This window comes from Ursus arctos, unplaced genomic scaffold (genome assembly GCF_023065955.2).
Source record: "Ursus arctos isolate Adak ecotype North America unplaced genomic scaffold, UrsArc2.0 scaffold_19, whole genome shotgun sequence".
Classification (NCBI taxonomy): domain Eukaryota; kingdom Metazoa; phylum Chordata; class Mammalia; order Carnivora; family Ursidae; genus Ursus; species Ursus arctos.
Window position 1 is genome coordinate 55852255 of NW_026622863.1, and position 16745 is coordinate 55868999.

The following is a 16745-nucleotide window of genomic DNA, read 5'->3' on the forward strand; positions in this document are numbered from 1 at the left end:
TTACTCTGTGGGTGCACAAGCTGAGGGGCCAACCCTCTCCTAGACACAATATCTCCCCTAAATCCTCTCTGAGATCACAGCTACGACCCCAAGCACTCTTCTCTTCAGGAGCACCTTTGGGACTTTTTAGACCCTCTCTGCCATCACTGGGATTGTTCTCTTTCCATTAGACTGTGAGAGGGAACTGAACAACTCCGCCTTCATGCGTACTTCCCAAATGCCAGCCCCTTTTTTCTCTTGAGTGACAATCACTGTGCATTCAGGCTCTTCCCTGTATCCTGGAGGAATTCCAAACGTTTCTCATCTCATGAGAAAAATGAACTGTTTTTCTCCATGTCAACCGTGTATATATTCATGCCTCACAGAGGGTTATGTACAATGACAAGCCAGTCAATTGTAGCTAAAACTGTAAGATAGAGAAGCTATGCCAGCAATGAATAATAAACCATAGACATACGATGAGTCCTATTATAATACTATATGATTATCCATATAATTTTGATGCATATATGGTCCCAGGAGATAAGGTCAGAATCTAACCAGCAGTGTAACATTGTCTCCTGAAGGAATGAGATGTTCAAAATACATTTGAATGTGTATTTCAGTATCAGATATTACATTGGTCAAACATGTACTTGGTGTGGGTTGTGAAGACGGCTCCACAAACATGGTTAACAAGTTTGTTGGTCCTTCAAGAAGCTGGTGCCCCTCACGCTCACTGCAGAATCTCTAAGAAGCGACAGGAATAGTGATTCAAACTTGCCATACTAGGTCCTGCGTTACTGCAAACTCAGGAGGGAAGAAGACCATTCACAGTGCAAGGCTAAGACCCACTGAAACACCTACAGTCATGACCACAAGCATAGCTAGCTGTAACCTTACTCACTGGAGTAGAGGCATCTTACTTCAGGGAGCCCTGCTCAGGGACAGGAAACAGCACACACATATCCTGCATCTGAGGATAAGGCTCCATCAGGAAAGATCCATGCTCTACCTGATGACCCAGCCTAAGTCTCACCTTCTTGGTAACTGAATCCCTATGGGGGCATCTGGTCAATCTCACTTGGGCACACTCTCCAGGACCAGGGACTCTTTTAACCTTCGCGGCTGTCCTGTGTAGACTGGGTTTAGACTAGCACAAGAATCTGAATCTCCTTCCATCTTAGAGAAAGAGGCATTAGTCATCCAGGGCCCTCTCCTCCCTCCGTAGAAGCAATCGCCTTCGGGGTAGCCAGGTGGGAGTCCCCCTGGGTTCCTCTGACTGTGCTAAAGAACACTGAACAAGGCTAGAGATGCAAACAGATAGACACTGCTTGTTTCCATGGCAACTGGTCATTAGACAAACAGATGAAGAGTCATGATCCAAATCATCCACGAATACTTAGTGAGAGCCTTTGGGTACATGGTTGAATTCAGGACTGTGGAGTCAGTGTGAGGAAGAACAAGGGTAGACGGGGGACTTTGCATCAGTTGGGCCAGTTCCCTGTCTGTGTTGTGGTGTGAGCTCTGGTGTCACCCCTGATGGGTCATCCATGGACCAAAGAGTTTTTAGTAGCAGTAGTCATAGCATTTAGTTCACATTCTTCTTAAGAAAAGCTTTCTAATACAATTGTCCCAGAAAATTCTGTTGAAGTTCGTTTTTTCTTTTCTTTTAGGAAACAGAATGGAAAGAAACTACATTGATGAAAATACTATGAACTCTGTGTTGATCTTCTTTGGAAGGGCTCAAGAATGACAGAGCTGGAAGTACCCCAGAGGCAGGGAGATCAGAGCCCACAACCAGCTCCCCCCCAGCCCAAACCAGATCCAACCCCTTCTGAGGCTGTGTGCAGGTCTGGCCTGCCTCTGGGGTCTCCTCCTTCCCAAGACAGATTCGACCGATCACATTTTGCGTTGCTGGTGCTCACAATTTTCAAAACCCAGAATCTGATATGTGGGAGTAAAGGACTATACATTTTAGTGACTTCATTGCTGTTTTTATCATGAAATCCTGTGCTTCATGAGCCTTTCACACAGAATCCTGTTTCCCAGGATTGCCTTTTTTCTCCCTAAACAATATGGCAGCAGTGATGAGTCCTTCCATGTGCTTCAGGACACTGGTATCAATGTGTCTCATGACACCTGATGTTAACTTCCTTCCCTTCCCTCAGGGTCTCTCTGCCAGAAGTCCCCAGAAAATAAAGGCTGTCATCACTGTTTCCTGGGGATCCTGGCGTTTGCAAAAAAAGGTTCTAAATTAGTCCTGGACTGGCAAGTTTCCATTTTGTTCTGTACTGTGTTACAGATATTCTCTCCTTTATTACTTTTTAAGTTTTAGCAAAAGCAAGCAAGGATCATATAATGACTGTATGTTCAGGGTCTTAACATTCTAGAGGGTAACTGAGGACAAAAGACAAATGACATCATTTCAAGGAAACAATCAGGTGTTTGTTGCAGTAAGGAAGGAAGTATTCATGTTTCATCCCCACTTTAACTTTCTCCTTAACTGAGGCTATTTGTAACCTTTACTTTAGTGATCATTCTGGAAACTGAACAGCATAAGGTATTGTTGCTCACATCTTAAAATCAGATATCTGATCCTTATTTCTGATTCACTAGTACTGGCAAGTAGACTTAAGGAGCTGAATATTGAAAAGGCTTCATAAGTATTCTAAAGCATTCATCAAGAAACAGTGGTTCAGTCTACTAAGCACCTGCCTTCAATGGTTCTACTAAGCATCTGCCTTCAGACTCAGGTCATGATCCCAGGGTCCTGGGATCAAGTTCCAAGTTGGGCTCCTTGCCCAGAACGGAATCTGCTTCTCCCCCTGCCTGGTCTGTTTGCTGCTCCCCATTTGAGATCTCTGACAAAAATAAATAAAATCTTAAAAAAAAAAAGAAAAATAGCATCTAGAGAAATGATATTCTATAAACTTCTCTACTGTACTATCTACCGAGCATGGTACTGGATTTGAAATTGAAGAATTTCCAGCAACAGTCATGTTCCTTTTTCTTATCAACAGAACTTGTTATCTCTAGTGTGCATCTTGTCATCTTTTTCATAACAGGAAAGAGCCCTGGGCACATGAAGAGAAAGGAGACAGGAGCCACACACCCAGGTAAGGACAGATGACAGAAGCAGACGACACAGACGGAGGCTGAAGATCAAAGGACAAAACTAAAGCTTAAAATGGGGTTTGGGAAGCCCTGCTTGATTGGAATGGTTCTGAAAGCCCATCTTTTAATTCTCTGGTGGTCACCGAGGGACAGCTCCTGTCTCATTCTTCACATGCTCCTACATCCTCAAGGACTGACCTTCTGTTCTAGTGTCTTCCAGGGCAGTCACGGTGAAATCCAAAAGCCTCCCCATGGCCACCGAGGGTCTATGTGAATGATTGCTGTTCCATTGCTAGTGGAGGCATGTGAAAATCTGTACTCCCAAGGAGATTCTCAGTGGAGGCCCCCATGTGATTTATTCCGTCTTGATTTTTAAGTGCACTTATCTCCTGGAGACAGAAACCGTCTGGTTCAACATCAGGAATGTGGGGTAGACTGACCCTCCCCTATCAAATCTTATGCAGACCAGCCCTATGCATTGAGGTGTCCCCACTGACCACTCTCTGCTCCTTTCCCAGAAAGGTACCTGGGAGTGTCACTGTTTGCCCTGGGCTCACGGTAGAGTAAGTTCGGCCCCTTCATCAACAACTAACTGATGCTAAGAGTGCCAGAATCCTTGGGGATGGGACCCTGGAGATGGTAGATCTAAAATCTACACAGGGGATTCCAATGGGAAGCCCTACCTGAGGGTGACTTTTCTAAACAGTGTTTGTCAAAATTTCATGTATATACAAATCACCCGGGATTTCCATTAAAAACAGATTCTGGGTCTCCATACTCAAGATATCATGAATCCCTAGGTCTGGATGAGACCCATGAATTTGAGTTTTTATTTTGTAAAAGAATTTGTTTTATCTGAGAGACAGAAAGAGAGCATGAGTGTGGATAGGGGCAGCAGAAGGGGGAGAAGCAGACTCCCTACAGAGCATGGACTCAAGACAGGGGATTCTCCCAGGACCCTGAGATCATGACCTGTGCCAGAGGCAGACATGTTAGCAACTGAGCCACCAGGCATCCCTAGTTTATATTTCTAACAACCATTGAGATCCTGGTCCAAAGACTGCATTTCCAGTAGCACTGAGCTAGAGAAAGCAGAGCACACCCGAGCCCCTCAGACCAAACCATCGTGTGTCACCACACATACTGCCATGCACAGTGAACACCACTGACAGTTCCAATGAAGATACTTTCTGCTGATCCTGGAAGGCCAGTTAGGGACTAGATGAGGCAGTGGTGTCTGTGCACGGCTGTTTGGGAGAAATGGTATGTGCTCATGCATCAACGGACTGTTTATTGAGCACCTACTACATGCACCAGGTATAGGAGGCGGCCCTGGGCCCAGGACACCGTGCTGGGAATCTGACATACATGATACAAGCTAATCTCTTGGAAGCCCTGGGAATTGGGTACCTTATGTTCATATTTTTCCAGGAGGATCTGTGCTGGACGAGCCACCGTGGGAGTAGAATTCCCTTCTTTCTTCTTCATCATCAGTCACCTTGAAAGTAATGTTGGATGTGATGGCTCATACAGAGAGAGCAGACTGGGAGTGAGAAGAGTGGGTGAGAGACTCTGAGGGAAATCTGATGCATCCATCATCTGCATGTATGTATTTGGTGAATTTTCATGTGTGGACAATCAGGGCATATCCCAAGAATGGAAGGTGGGGTGCTCTATGTTCTCTTGGAAGCACTGTTTTAACTAGAAATGCAAAACTGAAAATGCAGTTCTAAGTATTTTCTTCTCCTTGATCTGAGTGTCAACATCAGGATAGTGGGAATGCCAACTCGGGCCACCCAGAGAAGGAGCTCTGTTCTCTAGACTGTTCTTTGGAGGGAGGATCAGGGATTGGCAGTGGAGCCGTGGAAGGCAATTCTGTGGTCTGAGGATATTTTCCACAGAATCTGAACTGACAAATCTGTCTGAGGCTCTGGCAGCCGCCTTTACCAGAGGGACTATTCCCACTGGGAGTTCTGGAGTAGCTGAGCTCTGTGCCCACAATATTAGGGCCCAAAGTCTAGAACAGGAACCCGGGGACCTCAGAAGGTCCGATGCAGAGGTGGGACTGATGGCCGCCTTGTGAGTTCCTATTCCACAGCGTGATGGTGGACATGCAGTCTCTGACTGCCACCTGCTCCGGGGTCCTCTGCATCTGAACAGGTGCCTGACTCAGGACCGTGAAGGGCTCACCTGTGTTCTGCTCCTGTGCATGTGTGAAGTTTGGGTACCAGGAAAGGCAGAAACTGGAGAGGCCATCCAAAACTGGGTGTGATAAAAACGTCGCTCAGTGGGACTAGTCTGTCCACAGCCTCTGGCCCCAGCTTGTCTGAACTGGGAACTCAGATGCCTGTGTTTGGTTGAGACGCCACTGGAGGCGGTCCTCCGGAGGCCTGAGGTGGTGAAGGGAGGTGCACAAGACGGCCGACTGCGGCCCTGAAAGGGGCTGTGTGTGTCACAAGTCCTTCGTGCGCATGGGCAGCACTCGGTGGAAACACTCCTGCCCATGCGCGGTGAGCGGTCATCACCAACGGTGAAGGCTGGGGTCTCTTGTCAGAGTCGCAGTGGTGTGCTGTGCGCATGTGCAAAAGTGGGAGGAGCGGGACAGGGAAACCTGTAACGTTGAGTCTTCCACCCTCTTACACCGTGGGCGCGATGTTTACGCCAGAGGAGAAAGTGCTCAAGAAGAAACGTGGTCCTGTGTGGTGGTAACAGATAAACGGACGTACCTTCAAGTTTTCAAGACTTATTTTGACCAGTGAATTGTTTCTTCACATGGTTAGGCATGCTCCACGTGGGGGAGGTTGCAGTGAGGTGTTCACAGACACACTACGGAAGGAAAGCAAGGCCAGTATCTGATGGGCAGCGCCTGAATCAGTTGCCTTTTTCTGGAAGGCCTACTTGACTGGATCGGTTGAGTTCCTTTTCCTCCATTCCAGTGCATTGACTGAACATGTGGGCTGCTTGCAGACGCTACAGAGACAGTAGAGTCACGGGAGTCTAATGGCTTCCCTGTAATTTCTTTAACAGTGGAAACACAGTTGGTAGGATATTACGTTTGTTTTGTTTTGGTGTTTGATTTGAAAGCCTAGGTCAACAATTGTCCCCTCACTGTAAGAACGCAGTCACAGGGTGCCGGGGTGGCTCACTTGGTAGACCTCTGTCTTAGGCTCAGGTCAGGAGTTGTGTGGTCCTGGATTTGAGACCTGCTTCTCGCTCCCAGCTCATCAGCAAGTCAGTTTCCCCCTCCATCTTTGGCCCTCCCACCTAATCCTGCTCTCAAATAAACATTCTTAAAAAAAAAAAAATCATGACGGTGCAACAATCTCATGTCCCAGAACCACACAGTTAAGTCACCTGTGTACAAATCAAATATCGACATTTCATGATGCGGGTCCTAGCCGGAGACAGATGCATGTAACTACGTATTTGCATAAAGGGGTGTTTCTCCAAGGGTGTCGTATTGACAATTACCACGGGAAATGATGTTTTGGGAATGCAGTAAATCCATTTATACTAACAGGAAAACACTGCCATCATATAGCATTGGTTTAGGAAAACAATTAAATGAAGTATGTGACAATATTTATGGACACTCAATTAACACCAAAGTATTTTAGTGCCTGTGTGTTAGACAATTCCAAATGGAATTTCACATCTACTCTGAAATTTTAGGAGGAGGAGGGTACACCTCAAACTGACCAGCTGTTAGGTCTAAAGATCAAGCGATCACAACTGGGGACAACTAAGGGGGATTTTTATTTTACTTAAATATTTTCCAAGTTTGTACTGTCTCATTTTTATTTTACAGTTCAAGTTATGCCTATGTGTAGATGTTTTCTATCACTACTGTAACCAATTTTCACACACTTAGGAGCTAATAAAGAACACTCTATTCTTCATATATCTGAATCGGGCTTGGCTGAGTTTTCTGTTTCAGGTCCAACAAGGTCAAAATCAAGGTTTCATGAGGGAGTGCACCGACTGTGTAGCCTTTAGTAGGGAATCTCCCTCAAAGACTCCTGAGACTGTTGATGGCATCCATCTGCTTCTCCCTGTTGATACTTACCCTCTCCATGGTCACATCTTGTCCAGGGTATCCCCAGAAAGAGAAAAAAAATCAACTCTCATTGTTGACTCACACTTTTACCTGTGTATTCCATCGAAAAGCTCACTGAGTATTTTATGTAAGTGTGGTTATTGCCTCATGAACTGAAATTACAAACAGTAGTGAATTGTGAATCAAATGCAAATCAGGGAATTAGTGAGAATGAATGAATGAGTGACCTCCTGGAACTCCATCACCCAGAGCTCTACCTGTCCTCGCCCTCTGCCTCTACGCCACATGGTGACCTGAATCTCCACCACCTGTGGATATCCATGAACCCCAGCACTCTGCCTCCAATGACCCCTCTAGGCTTCCTCACGCTCTTCCACATTCATATTGTGCATTTTAGACTTTTACACCAGTAAACCCCTCTTCACCTAATTCTAGAGCCCTTAGTCCAAAATCCATTGTCCTGGAATCTTCCATTCTTTCCTCCTCATCCGTGGTCATTTATCTCCCCTCCACCCAATCTTTCTAATAACTTCTGCCCATTTATTGTGCCTTTTTTGTCCACTGCCCTCAGTATCTCAGCCATCATTTACCAGGACTCCTTAGTTTCCTCATGGCCCCACACCCGTTATGCTAAACCCTACGCTCCCTTTTTCCCATGGCCCTTAAGCCTATTGATGCTCACCCGTCTCCCAGCTGTGAACATCCCCTACCCACATTAAACCCTGTGTCCATTATGTTCCCCAGGCATCAACTTTTTTCGCCACCATTCATCTCTGCTCACAGCACTGGGCACCCCCAGGCCTCCATTCACAAGCAACTATCCCGTTTCCACAACGATGTTCCTTTTTTTTTTTTTTTAAGATTTTATTTATTTATTTGACAGAGATAGAGAGCCAGCGAGTGAGGGAACACAAGCAGGGGAATGGGAGAGGAAGAAGCGAGGAGCCTGATGGGGGGCTCGAACCCAGAACGCTGGTATCACGCTCTGAGCCGAAGGCAGACGCTTAACACTGAGCCTTCCAGGCGACCCCCACCCCTACGTTCTTTCACCATTCCTAGGCAATAAGGTTTGTCTGCCTTTTACCCACCTGTGCCTTTGAACTCCCTTTTGCCAAGTAACTCATCACCCATTTTCCCTTTCCTCTCCATTTTTCCTCCACCCTTTCATTTTCTCAACATATGCCTCATTATCAGTAATATCCCTGCATACACCCACCCCCAACCTTCAAACCTGTAGTGCACTTTAATCCCTCAGTGACAGTTAACTCCCTACTGCCTTCCAGCCCTGTTGTGGGTTACACAGAATGCCTCAGATAAACATGCTCACCTCTTCTTCCTCAGTACCCGTAACTGTAACCTCTTGGGGCAATAGGATCTTTGCAGATGTAATCAAGCTAAAATGAGGTCATACTGGATTCAGGTAAACCCGAATTCAATGACTGCAGTCCTACTGAGACGAGGGAAATCAGACACACACACAACACTGTGTGGTGATGAAGCCAGAGACAGAGATCCATCTACCAGCCCAGGAAGATCAAGGAGAGCTGACAGTGCCCAGAAGTCAGAAAGAGGAAAGACTCCATTGTACAGATAAAGTGTGGCTCTGCCAACAGTGTGACCTCAGCCACCGAAGAACTTCCAGAAGTGAGAAACATAATTTGGGGGCTTGTTTAGCACCCCAGTTGTGGTAATTTATTCCAGCAGCCCTAGAAAAGTAACACAAGTTCTGTCCTCTTCCCCTGTGGCTCTGTTCCCCCAAGTCCCTACACTCTGTGCACTCCGTTAATCCCTGTGACTTCACCTGCCCCCACTGCATCACTATGCAATGTTTCATAGCAAGACGGTAGACAATCGAATACTGTGGGGACATTTATGAGCCTGAACGAGTTATGCCTGAGAAACTACTGGCTACTTGGTACAGTCAATTGCCAAGATTTTCACTGCACCTGTTTTTTCACACACGTCAGAATCTGAAAGCAATAGGTCTCTCTCAAGTTGTTGTCCGCTGCTGTTTTTTCCCAACCCTAGAAAGACAGAGAAGTGGTTCTGAAAGTAACGAGTTGTTTTGAGGTATATGGTCTGTCACCACCGAGATTTATGGAAATAGGTGTTATATTGAACATGGTAAGTACCACCGAGTGACATCACCCTCCTCATCCTGTACTTCCAAAACCAAAATGGGCGAAAATCCTTCTCGATATTCTGCCAAACACCATACATTTAAAAACACGGCACAAAGTCAGCCCCGTATTTTACAATGACCTTTGCCATATACTCTCTCTGGTTAAAGTTTACGTTGACTGATGGAAGCGTAGCTATCCTTTCTTTTGGATTCCCTTTGCATAGAATATCGTTTTCCACACCTGCACTTTCAGTCTGTGTTCTTATAGCTGAAGTGACGGCGCCTGGGTGCCTCAGTTGAGTGTCTGCCTTCGGCTCAGGTCATGATCCAGGAGTCCCCAGATCGAGTCCCATACCAGGCTCCAAGCTCATCAGGGAGTCTGTTTCTCCCTCTGACCCTGGCATCTCTTGGGCTCTCTCGTTTTCTCTGTTCTGTTTCTCAATGAAAAAAAAAATAGTTTTTAAAAAATGAAGTGAGTCTCTTGATGACTGTATACCATTGGGTCTTGTATTTCTTTCCATTCAGGCAATCTGTATCTTTGGCTTGGAGAACTTAGTCCCTTTATAGGTAAAGCAAGGAACTACACAAGTATGAAGTTACTGCTGTCATTCTTGTTTTCTGGCTGTGTAGAATTATTTGATCCTTTCTTATTCATTGGCTATCTTTGTGAATTGATGATTTTCTGAAAGGGTATACTTAAGATTATTCTCTCCCTCCCCATTCTGTATCTACTACTACATTTTTCATTTTCTGAGTATCATGAGGCTTAAAGAAGACATCATCTAGGAGTCTATTTTAACTTCTTACCAGTTTAATTTTGCATACTAAAACACATTCACACCTCCGGCAACTCTTTAAAAATTGGATGTACAACCGTATCTCATTTCACGGAAGAGATAGCTCTTCTCTGATATCTTTGCAGATTTCTTCATTTCCACATCAATTCATACTTTCACACTATTACTATTATGAACATGAATCAAAGTTGACTGGACTGCCATCTCTATTCCCTAAAGACCAATTAGTAACACATTTCATTTGTAACAGTCACAAATTGTTTTAGTTCTAATAAACGGAGAATGACGTGAACACCCACTTCATGATGACCTATATCAATGTTAGAAGCATAAACAGAATATCCATTTAGATTTCTTTAATATACTGTATGTTCTATTGTCCTTCATCTTCCCTGCAAGAGAGATATGCATGGATCCCACCTAAGGAAGAAGAGCATCTCTTATCCTTGACCCAAGAATCACCTACGAAGTTTCACACACCCACCAGGAATAAGTGAATTTTCTGAGGAGTTGTGAGAGTAGAAAGACAGTGATAAGCCCAAGTCACAAATCTCATATAGGGTCAATGGAAACACATGCACACTGAAATTACACCCATGCAAATACCCCTCCCTTCCATCTTTTGAAGCAGAATAGCATACACATTATCTAACCGACTAACCTTGTATTATTCCTTCTGAGGTGATATCTGATGTGAGTAACTCACGTACTGCTTTCTACTGTGAATTCTCTGACATATATTGGACATTTAATGTGCAATTAAATACGTTTCTATGTTTCTACATAGTTCTATCTTTCAAGTTACTTTTCTTCTGCGAACTCTCTGATGATTTCTAAAATGTAAGACAACGTCTTTCCTCATTCATTATCGTTGTACATCTTGAACCAAGACTGCATTTTTGAAACCAAATAAGGATTGAATTCCACTTAAAGGCTTTACGCTTTCTTGACGTGTTACAGTTTAGCTCCAGTATGATTAATGATGAGATTCAGCAAGTTATGACTTCCAGCTAGAGGTCTGTCACATTCTTTCATTTGTAGTATTTTCCCTCAGTATGAACTCTATGATGCTGATGTGGAGTTAGGGCTCAACAGTCCTTCCAAATTCTCTCACAGTCTTCAAATTTGTAAGAGGAGCCCCACTATGAATTCTGTAATGTACGGTAAGGCATGATTTCTGCTTAAAGGCCTTGCCACATTCTGTACATTTGTAAGGTTTCTCTCCAGTATGAATTCTGTGATGTTTAGTGAGGTTTGTTTTATAGAAAAAGACCTTGCCACATTCTTTACATTTATACGTTTTCTCTCGAGTATGACTATTTATATGCTGATAAAGGTTCGGGAGCTGTTTAAAGGATTTGCCACATTCTTTACATTTGTAAGGTGTTTCTCCAGTATGAATTCTCTCATGGATGATAAGGTGTGATTTCTGCTGAAAGGCTTTGCCACATTCTTTACATTTGTAAGGTCTCTCTCCAGTATGAATTCTGTGATGTGTAGTGAGGCTTGTTTTTTGGAAAAAGGCCTTGCCACATTCTTTACATTTATAAATTTTCTCTCGAGTATGAGTATTTATATGCTGAGTAAGGTGTGGGAGCTGTTTAAAGGTTTTGCCACATTCTTTACATTTGTAAGGTGTCTCTCCAGTGTGAATTCTCTCATGGATGTTAAAGCATGATTTGTGCTTAAAGTCCTTGCCACATTCTCTACATTTGTAAGGTTTCTCTCCAGTATGAATTCTGTGATGTCTAGTGAGTTCTGTTTTGTGGAAAAAGGCCTTGCCACATTCTCTACATTTGTAAGGTTTCTCTCCAGTATGAATTCTGTGATGTCTAGTGAGGCTTGTTTTTTGGAAAAAGGCCTTGCCACATTCTTTACATTTATAAATTTTCTCTCGAGTATGAGTATTTATATGCTGAGTAAGCTGTGGGAGCTGTTTAAAGGTTTTGCCACATTCTGTACATTTGTAAGGTGTCTCTCCAGTATGAATTCTCTCATGGATATTAAACCTTGATTTATAATGAAAGGCTTTGCCACATTCTTTACATTTGTAAGGTCTCTCTCCAGTATGAATTCTGTGATGTATGGTGAGGTTTGTTTTGTGGGTAAAGGCCTTGCCACATTCTTTACATTTATACATTTTCTCTCGACTATGAGCATTTATATGCTGAGTAAGGTGTGCGAGCTGTTTAAAGGTTTTGCCACATTCTTTACATTTGTAAGGTGTCTCTCCAGTATGAATTCTCTCATGGATGTTAACATATGATTTATGCTGAAAGGCCTTGCCACATTCCTTACATTTGTAAGGTCTCTCTCCAGTATGAATTCTGTGATGTGTAGTGAGGCTTGCTTTGTAGGAAAAGGCCTTGCCACATTCTTTACATTTGTAAGGTTTCTCTCCAGTATGAATTCTCTCATGGATGTTAACATATGATTTCTGTTTAAAGGCTTTGCCACATTCTTTACATTTGTAAGGCTTCTCTCCAGTATGATGTCTGTGATGTTTAGTAAGGTTTGATCTGTGGAAAAATAACTTGCCACATTCATTACATTTATATATTTTCTCTCGAGTATGAATATTTATATGCTCAGTAAGGTTTGAGAGCTGTTTAAAGGTTTTGCCACATTCTTTACATTTGTAAGGTTTCTCTCCAGTATGAACTCTGTGATGTGTAGTGAGGTTTGTTTTGTGGGAAAAGGCCTTGCCACATTCTTTACATTTATACATTTTCTCTCGAGTATGAGTATTTATATGCAGAGTAAGGTTTGGGAGCTGTTTAAAGGTTTTGCCACATTCCTTACATTTGTAAGGTTTCTCTCCAGTATGAATTCTGTGGTGTGTAGTGAGGCTTCTTTTCCAGAAAAAGGACTTGCCGCATTCTTTACATTTATAAATTTTGTCTCGAGTATGAGTATTTATATGCTGAGTAAGGTGAGGGAGCTGTTTAAAGGTTTTGCCACATTCTTTACATTTGTAAGGTTTCTCTCCAGTATGAATTCTGTGATGTCTAGTGAGGTTTGTTTTGTGGGAAAAGGCCTTGCCGCATTCTATACATTGGTAAGGTTTCTCTCCACTACACACTGTCTTACGTATACGTGTTCTTGATGACTCACTAGACACGTTCCCAGGCTTATCATATCCGTATGGTTTCTTTCCCACATGAATTCTCTGATGATCGCTTACACTGGAGGACTGGTTAAAATCTCTTTCACATTCGTTACCTTTATAAGGATACTCTCCTATATGCATAGTGTGATGTATAATGTTGGATCTTGTATCAATGAATTCCTCACACTTATTACGTTCGAAATGGTTCCCTTGAAAATGAGTCCTCAGATCGTTAACATTTGAGCCTTGATCAAACATTTTCTCACACTCACTGCCTTGAGCAGCTCTGTCTCCATTGAAAATGCTCCGATAATTTTCTAGGGTTGAGTCCTCAGTGAAGGACTTCTCAAGTGGACCCCACTTAGCAGTTGTTTCTTCATTTTGAAATCTCTGAAGTTTAGAAATATTTGACTGGAAGGCCAATCCAGTCCTCTCTTCAACACTGTTCAAATCATTATTTTCAGCATGGACTAGGTAACTTTCCAGATTTTCCACATTCTCTTTCCATGCATATGTACGTTTGAAGAGTTGACTGGAGATTTTGCTTACACACACACCCCGCTTTGCAGAAAGAGTGGACTTCAAAAGGAAGGTTTTACAAAATGTTTTATATCCCTCGCCATCTTGGACAGTGAGAGTCTTATTATGGGCGGCAGTCTCAATTTGGACATATCCTTTACAATCATGATCGTGGTCTATTGTTAAGTGTAACTTCTCAAGGACACTATGTTGATAACGACCCACTAACACATTTTGAAATGAAGCTTCTTTGCACGGCTCTGGCTGGAAGCTCAGGCTGCCATGTGAAGATACCGCTGAAAGATTGAATAACAGAAAAGTCAAGTCATTCCATGCGGCTACCTTCAGACGAATACACTGATGACGTCTAATATACAACCATAAAATCAATCAGAGAGCGTCAGCAAGACAGCTGAGAAGGAATCATCAGGACTTCATTTCTCCATGGACACATAAACTTGAACACAACATACTGACTACATTGGTAAACAGATAATTCTGTAGTATCGTCATGGTGTAACAAAAATCCTCTCCTCTCCCTCAGATAATCAGGAAAAACCATTATGAGCACACAAGCAGAAGAAGGAAGGAATTTGTGTAAAGACTTATTTGAGAGAGAGAGAGACAGACAGACAGAGGGAGAGCATGAGAGAGAGGATGCCCAATGGAGAGGGCAAGCACATTCTCATCAGAGCGGGGAGTCAATACGGGATTCAATCCTACGACCCTCAGATCATGACCTGAGCAGAAGACAAAGACTTAACTGACTGAGCCATCTGGGCCAGTGGAAGAAAGGAAATTTAAACATTAAAACAGAAATGAACAAAATAGAATTTAGCAAAAATAAGGAAATATCAAAAATAGGCAGATTTGGATTTCAGGAAAAAACAAAAATCAAAATTGACAGACCTATAAGTAAATCAAGTAAGAATAAAAAGGAAGACCAACTAAAATCGGAAGACTTGAAAGCAGACACAGTATCACTGATACCATAGAAATAAAAATAAATATGAGGCAACATTACAAAATTGTATGCCAAGAAACAGATACCAAAAACTACCAAAAACATATAACAAACCAGGACTCCATCCTGAAGAAATATTTTTAAAAACCTCCACTGATCTAAAACTACACAGTAGATTGAAAAGTAACTTTTAAAAAGGCCCAAAAAAGAAAACTCCCGGGCCAGAGGACTTCGCTGCATAATTCATACAAATATATAATGAGAAATTACTTCAAATCTCCTCACACATTTCCAAGGAGTAAAGCGAAGGGAGCTGCTGAGAACACTGTCTGTGACACCAGCACTACCAGGTTATGGAAGCCAAAGCAGAGCTGCTACAAGGAAAGGCTGCAAGCTACCACCAGTGAGGAAGATTCCAGCAAAGTCGACAGTAAAGTACAGCCAACTGAATCAGAAGCACACTCCAGCATTTTACAACATAAACAAGTGAGGATTCTTCCGGGAATTCAAGGGTATTTGAACATAGGGAATACTATCAATTTGAGCCTGCATGTTAACAGAATGAGTGTCAAAAATGACACCATCAGGAGCAGCTGGGTGGCTCGGTTGGTTAAGGGTCTGACTCTTGATTTCAGCTCAGGTCATGATCTCATGGTCGAGGGATGGAGCCCGCATTGGGCTCCATGCTCAGTGGGGAATCTGAAATTCTCTCTCCCACTGTCCCTCCCCTTCTTTGGGAGCTCTCTCTCTTTCTCTCTCTAAAGGAAATAAAGACAAGTTTTTAAAAATAGCACGACTGAGGCGCCTGGGTGGCTCAGTCAGTGAAGCGTCTGCCTTTGGGATCATGACCTGAGCCAAAGGCACATACTTCACTTACTAAGCTGCCCAGATGCCCCTCCACTGTTTTTTTTTCTGAACATGACACCACAGGGAAATAGAAAAAGAAGAAACTTAGCTGAAAATCACTAGGAAGAAATTTCAAAGCAAAATCAGAAATAAACAGACACCAAAATAAACAGTCATATTGAAGGCAATGCCAAGTTTTACAAAATAACAAACAAAATGGCAAGGCTTTAAGGACATTGCCTAAGAAGAAAAGAAGACTCAAAATCCAAAATGAGAAATGGGGAAAAAAAAAAAAAAAAAAGAGACAACACATAACCACAGAAGTGTATACTGTGATAACAGATTACTATAAAGTTATATACAAACAATTTAGATAAATTGGGAAAGATAATTCCTAAAAAGCAGAAGTTACCAAGTCTGAAATACGAACCTCATACTATGAAATAGCAAGTCTTCTTAGACCAATTACAAAAATAAAACTTGAATTTGGAATAAATGTCCCCCTAGTATAGAAAAGCCCAAGACTACGTGCCTTCATTGGTCCGTTTGAACAAATACTTAAAAAGGCAAACAAACGTCAGAAATAGCGGAATAGAGGGAACACAACCATAATCATTCTATGAGGCCAGCTTTGGTAGCAGGATAAAGACGATACTAGAACAAAAACATCTACTTTGTCTGATAAAAGTATTGTTACTCTGGCTTTCTCTGGACACCCGTTTTTTTTTTTTAAGATTTTATTTATTTATTTGACAGAGAGAGACAGCCAGCGAGAGAGGGAACACAAGCAGGGGGAGTGGGAGAGGAAGAAGCAGGCTCTTAGCGGAGGAGCCTGACGTGGGGCTCGATCCCAGAACGCCGGGATCACGCCCTGAGCCGAAGGCAGACGCTTAACAGCTTTGCCACCCAGGCGCCTCTGGACACCCATTTTAATCTCCTCCTTTTTAATCTGCAGGTGTCTTTAGGTTTAAAATTAGACTTTTGTGATCTGCGAATCTCAGTCAATTCAGCATTTAACGTTGGCTCAGGTCACGATCTTGGGATCCTGGGACTGAGCCCTGAATCAGGCTCCCCACCTCTCATGGAGTCTGGTTGTCCCTCCCCGTCAAACCCTCACTCCACTTATGCTGTCTCTCGCTCTCAAACAAATAAAATAAAAAATAAAATAAAAATGATGCTTATTTGCAGCATACAGATGGCTCTACTTTTTTTTAAATGCATTCAGATACCTTATA

The 16745-nt window shown here is 42.9% G+C and overlaps 1 protein-coding gene across 11 annotated transcripts in view; it reads right to left on the bottom strand.

Annotated features, from left to right (window-relative positions):
• LOC113250190 (zinc finger protein 345-like) overlaps window positions 1–16745 on the bottom strand; it is a 144570-nt gene that overhangs the window by 9384 nt on the left and 118441 nt on the right. For 8 of the 11 annotated variants that reach the window (XM_057313966.1, XM_057313968.1, XM_057313964.1 and 5 more), the window contains one exon: window positions 4368–13996. The exons of 2 other annotated variants lie outside the window; for them this stretch is intronic. In XM_057313966.1, the coding sequence (XP_057169949.1) occupies window positions 11154–13996 (2843 nt within the window). In that variant the 3' untranslated portion in view covers window positions 4368–11153. Of the gene's footprint in view, window positions 1–4367; window positions 13997–16745 lie in introns of those variants that run through there. One more of the 11 variants, XR_008960054.1, reaches the window with a different exon arrangement.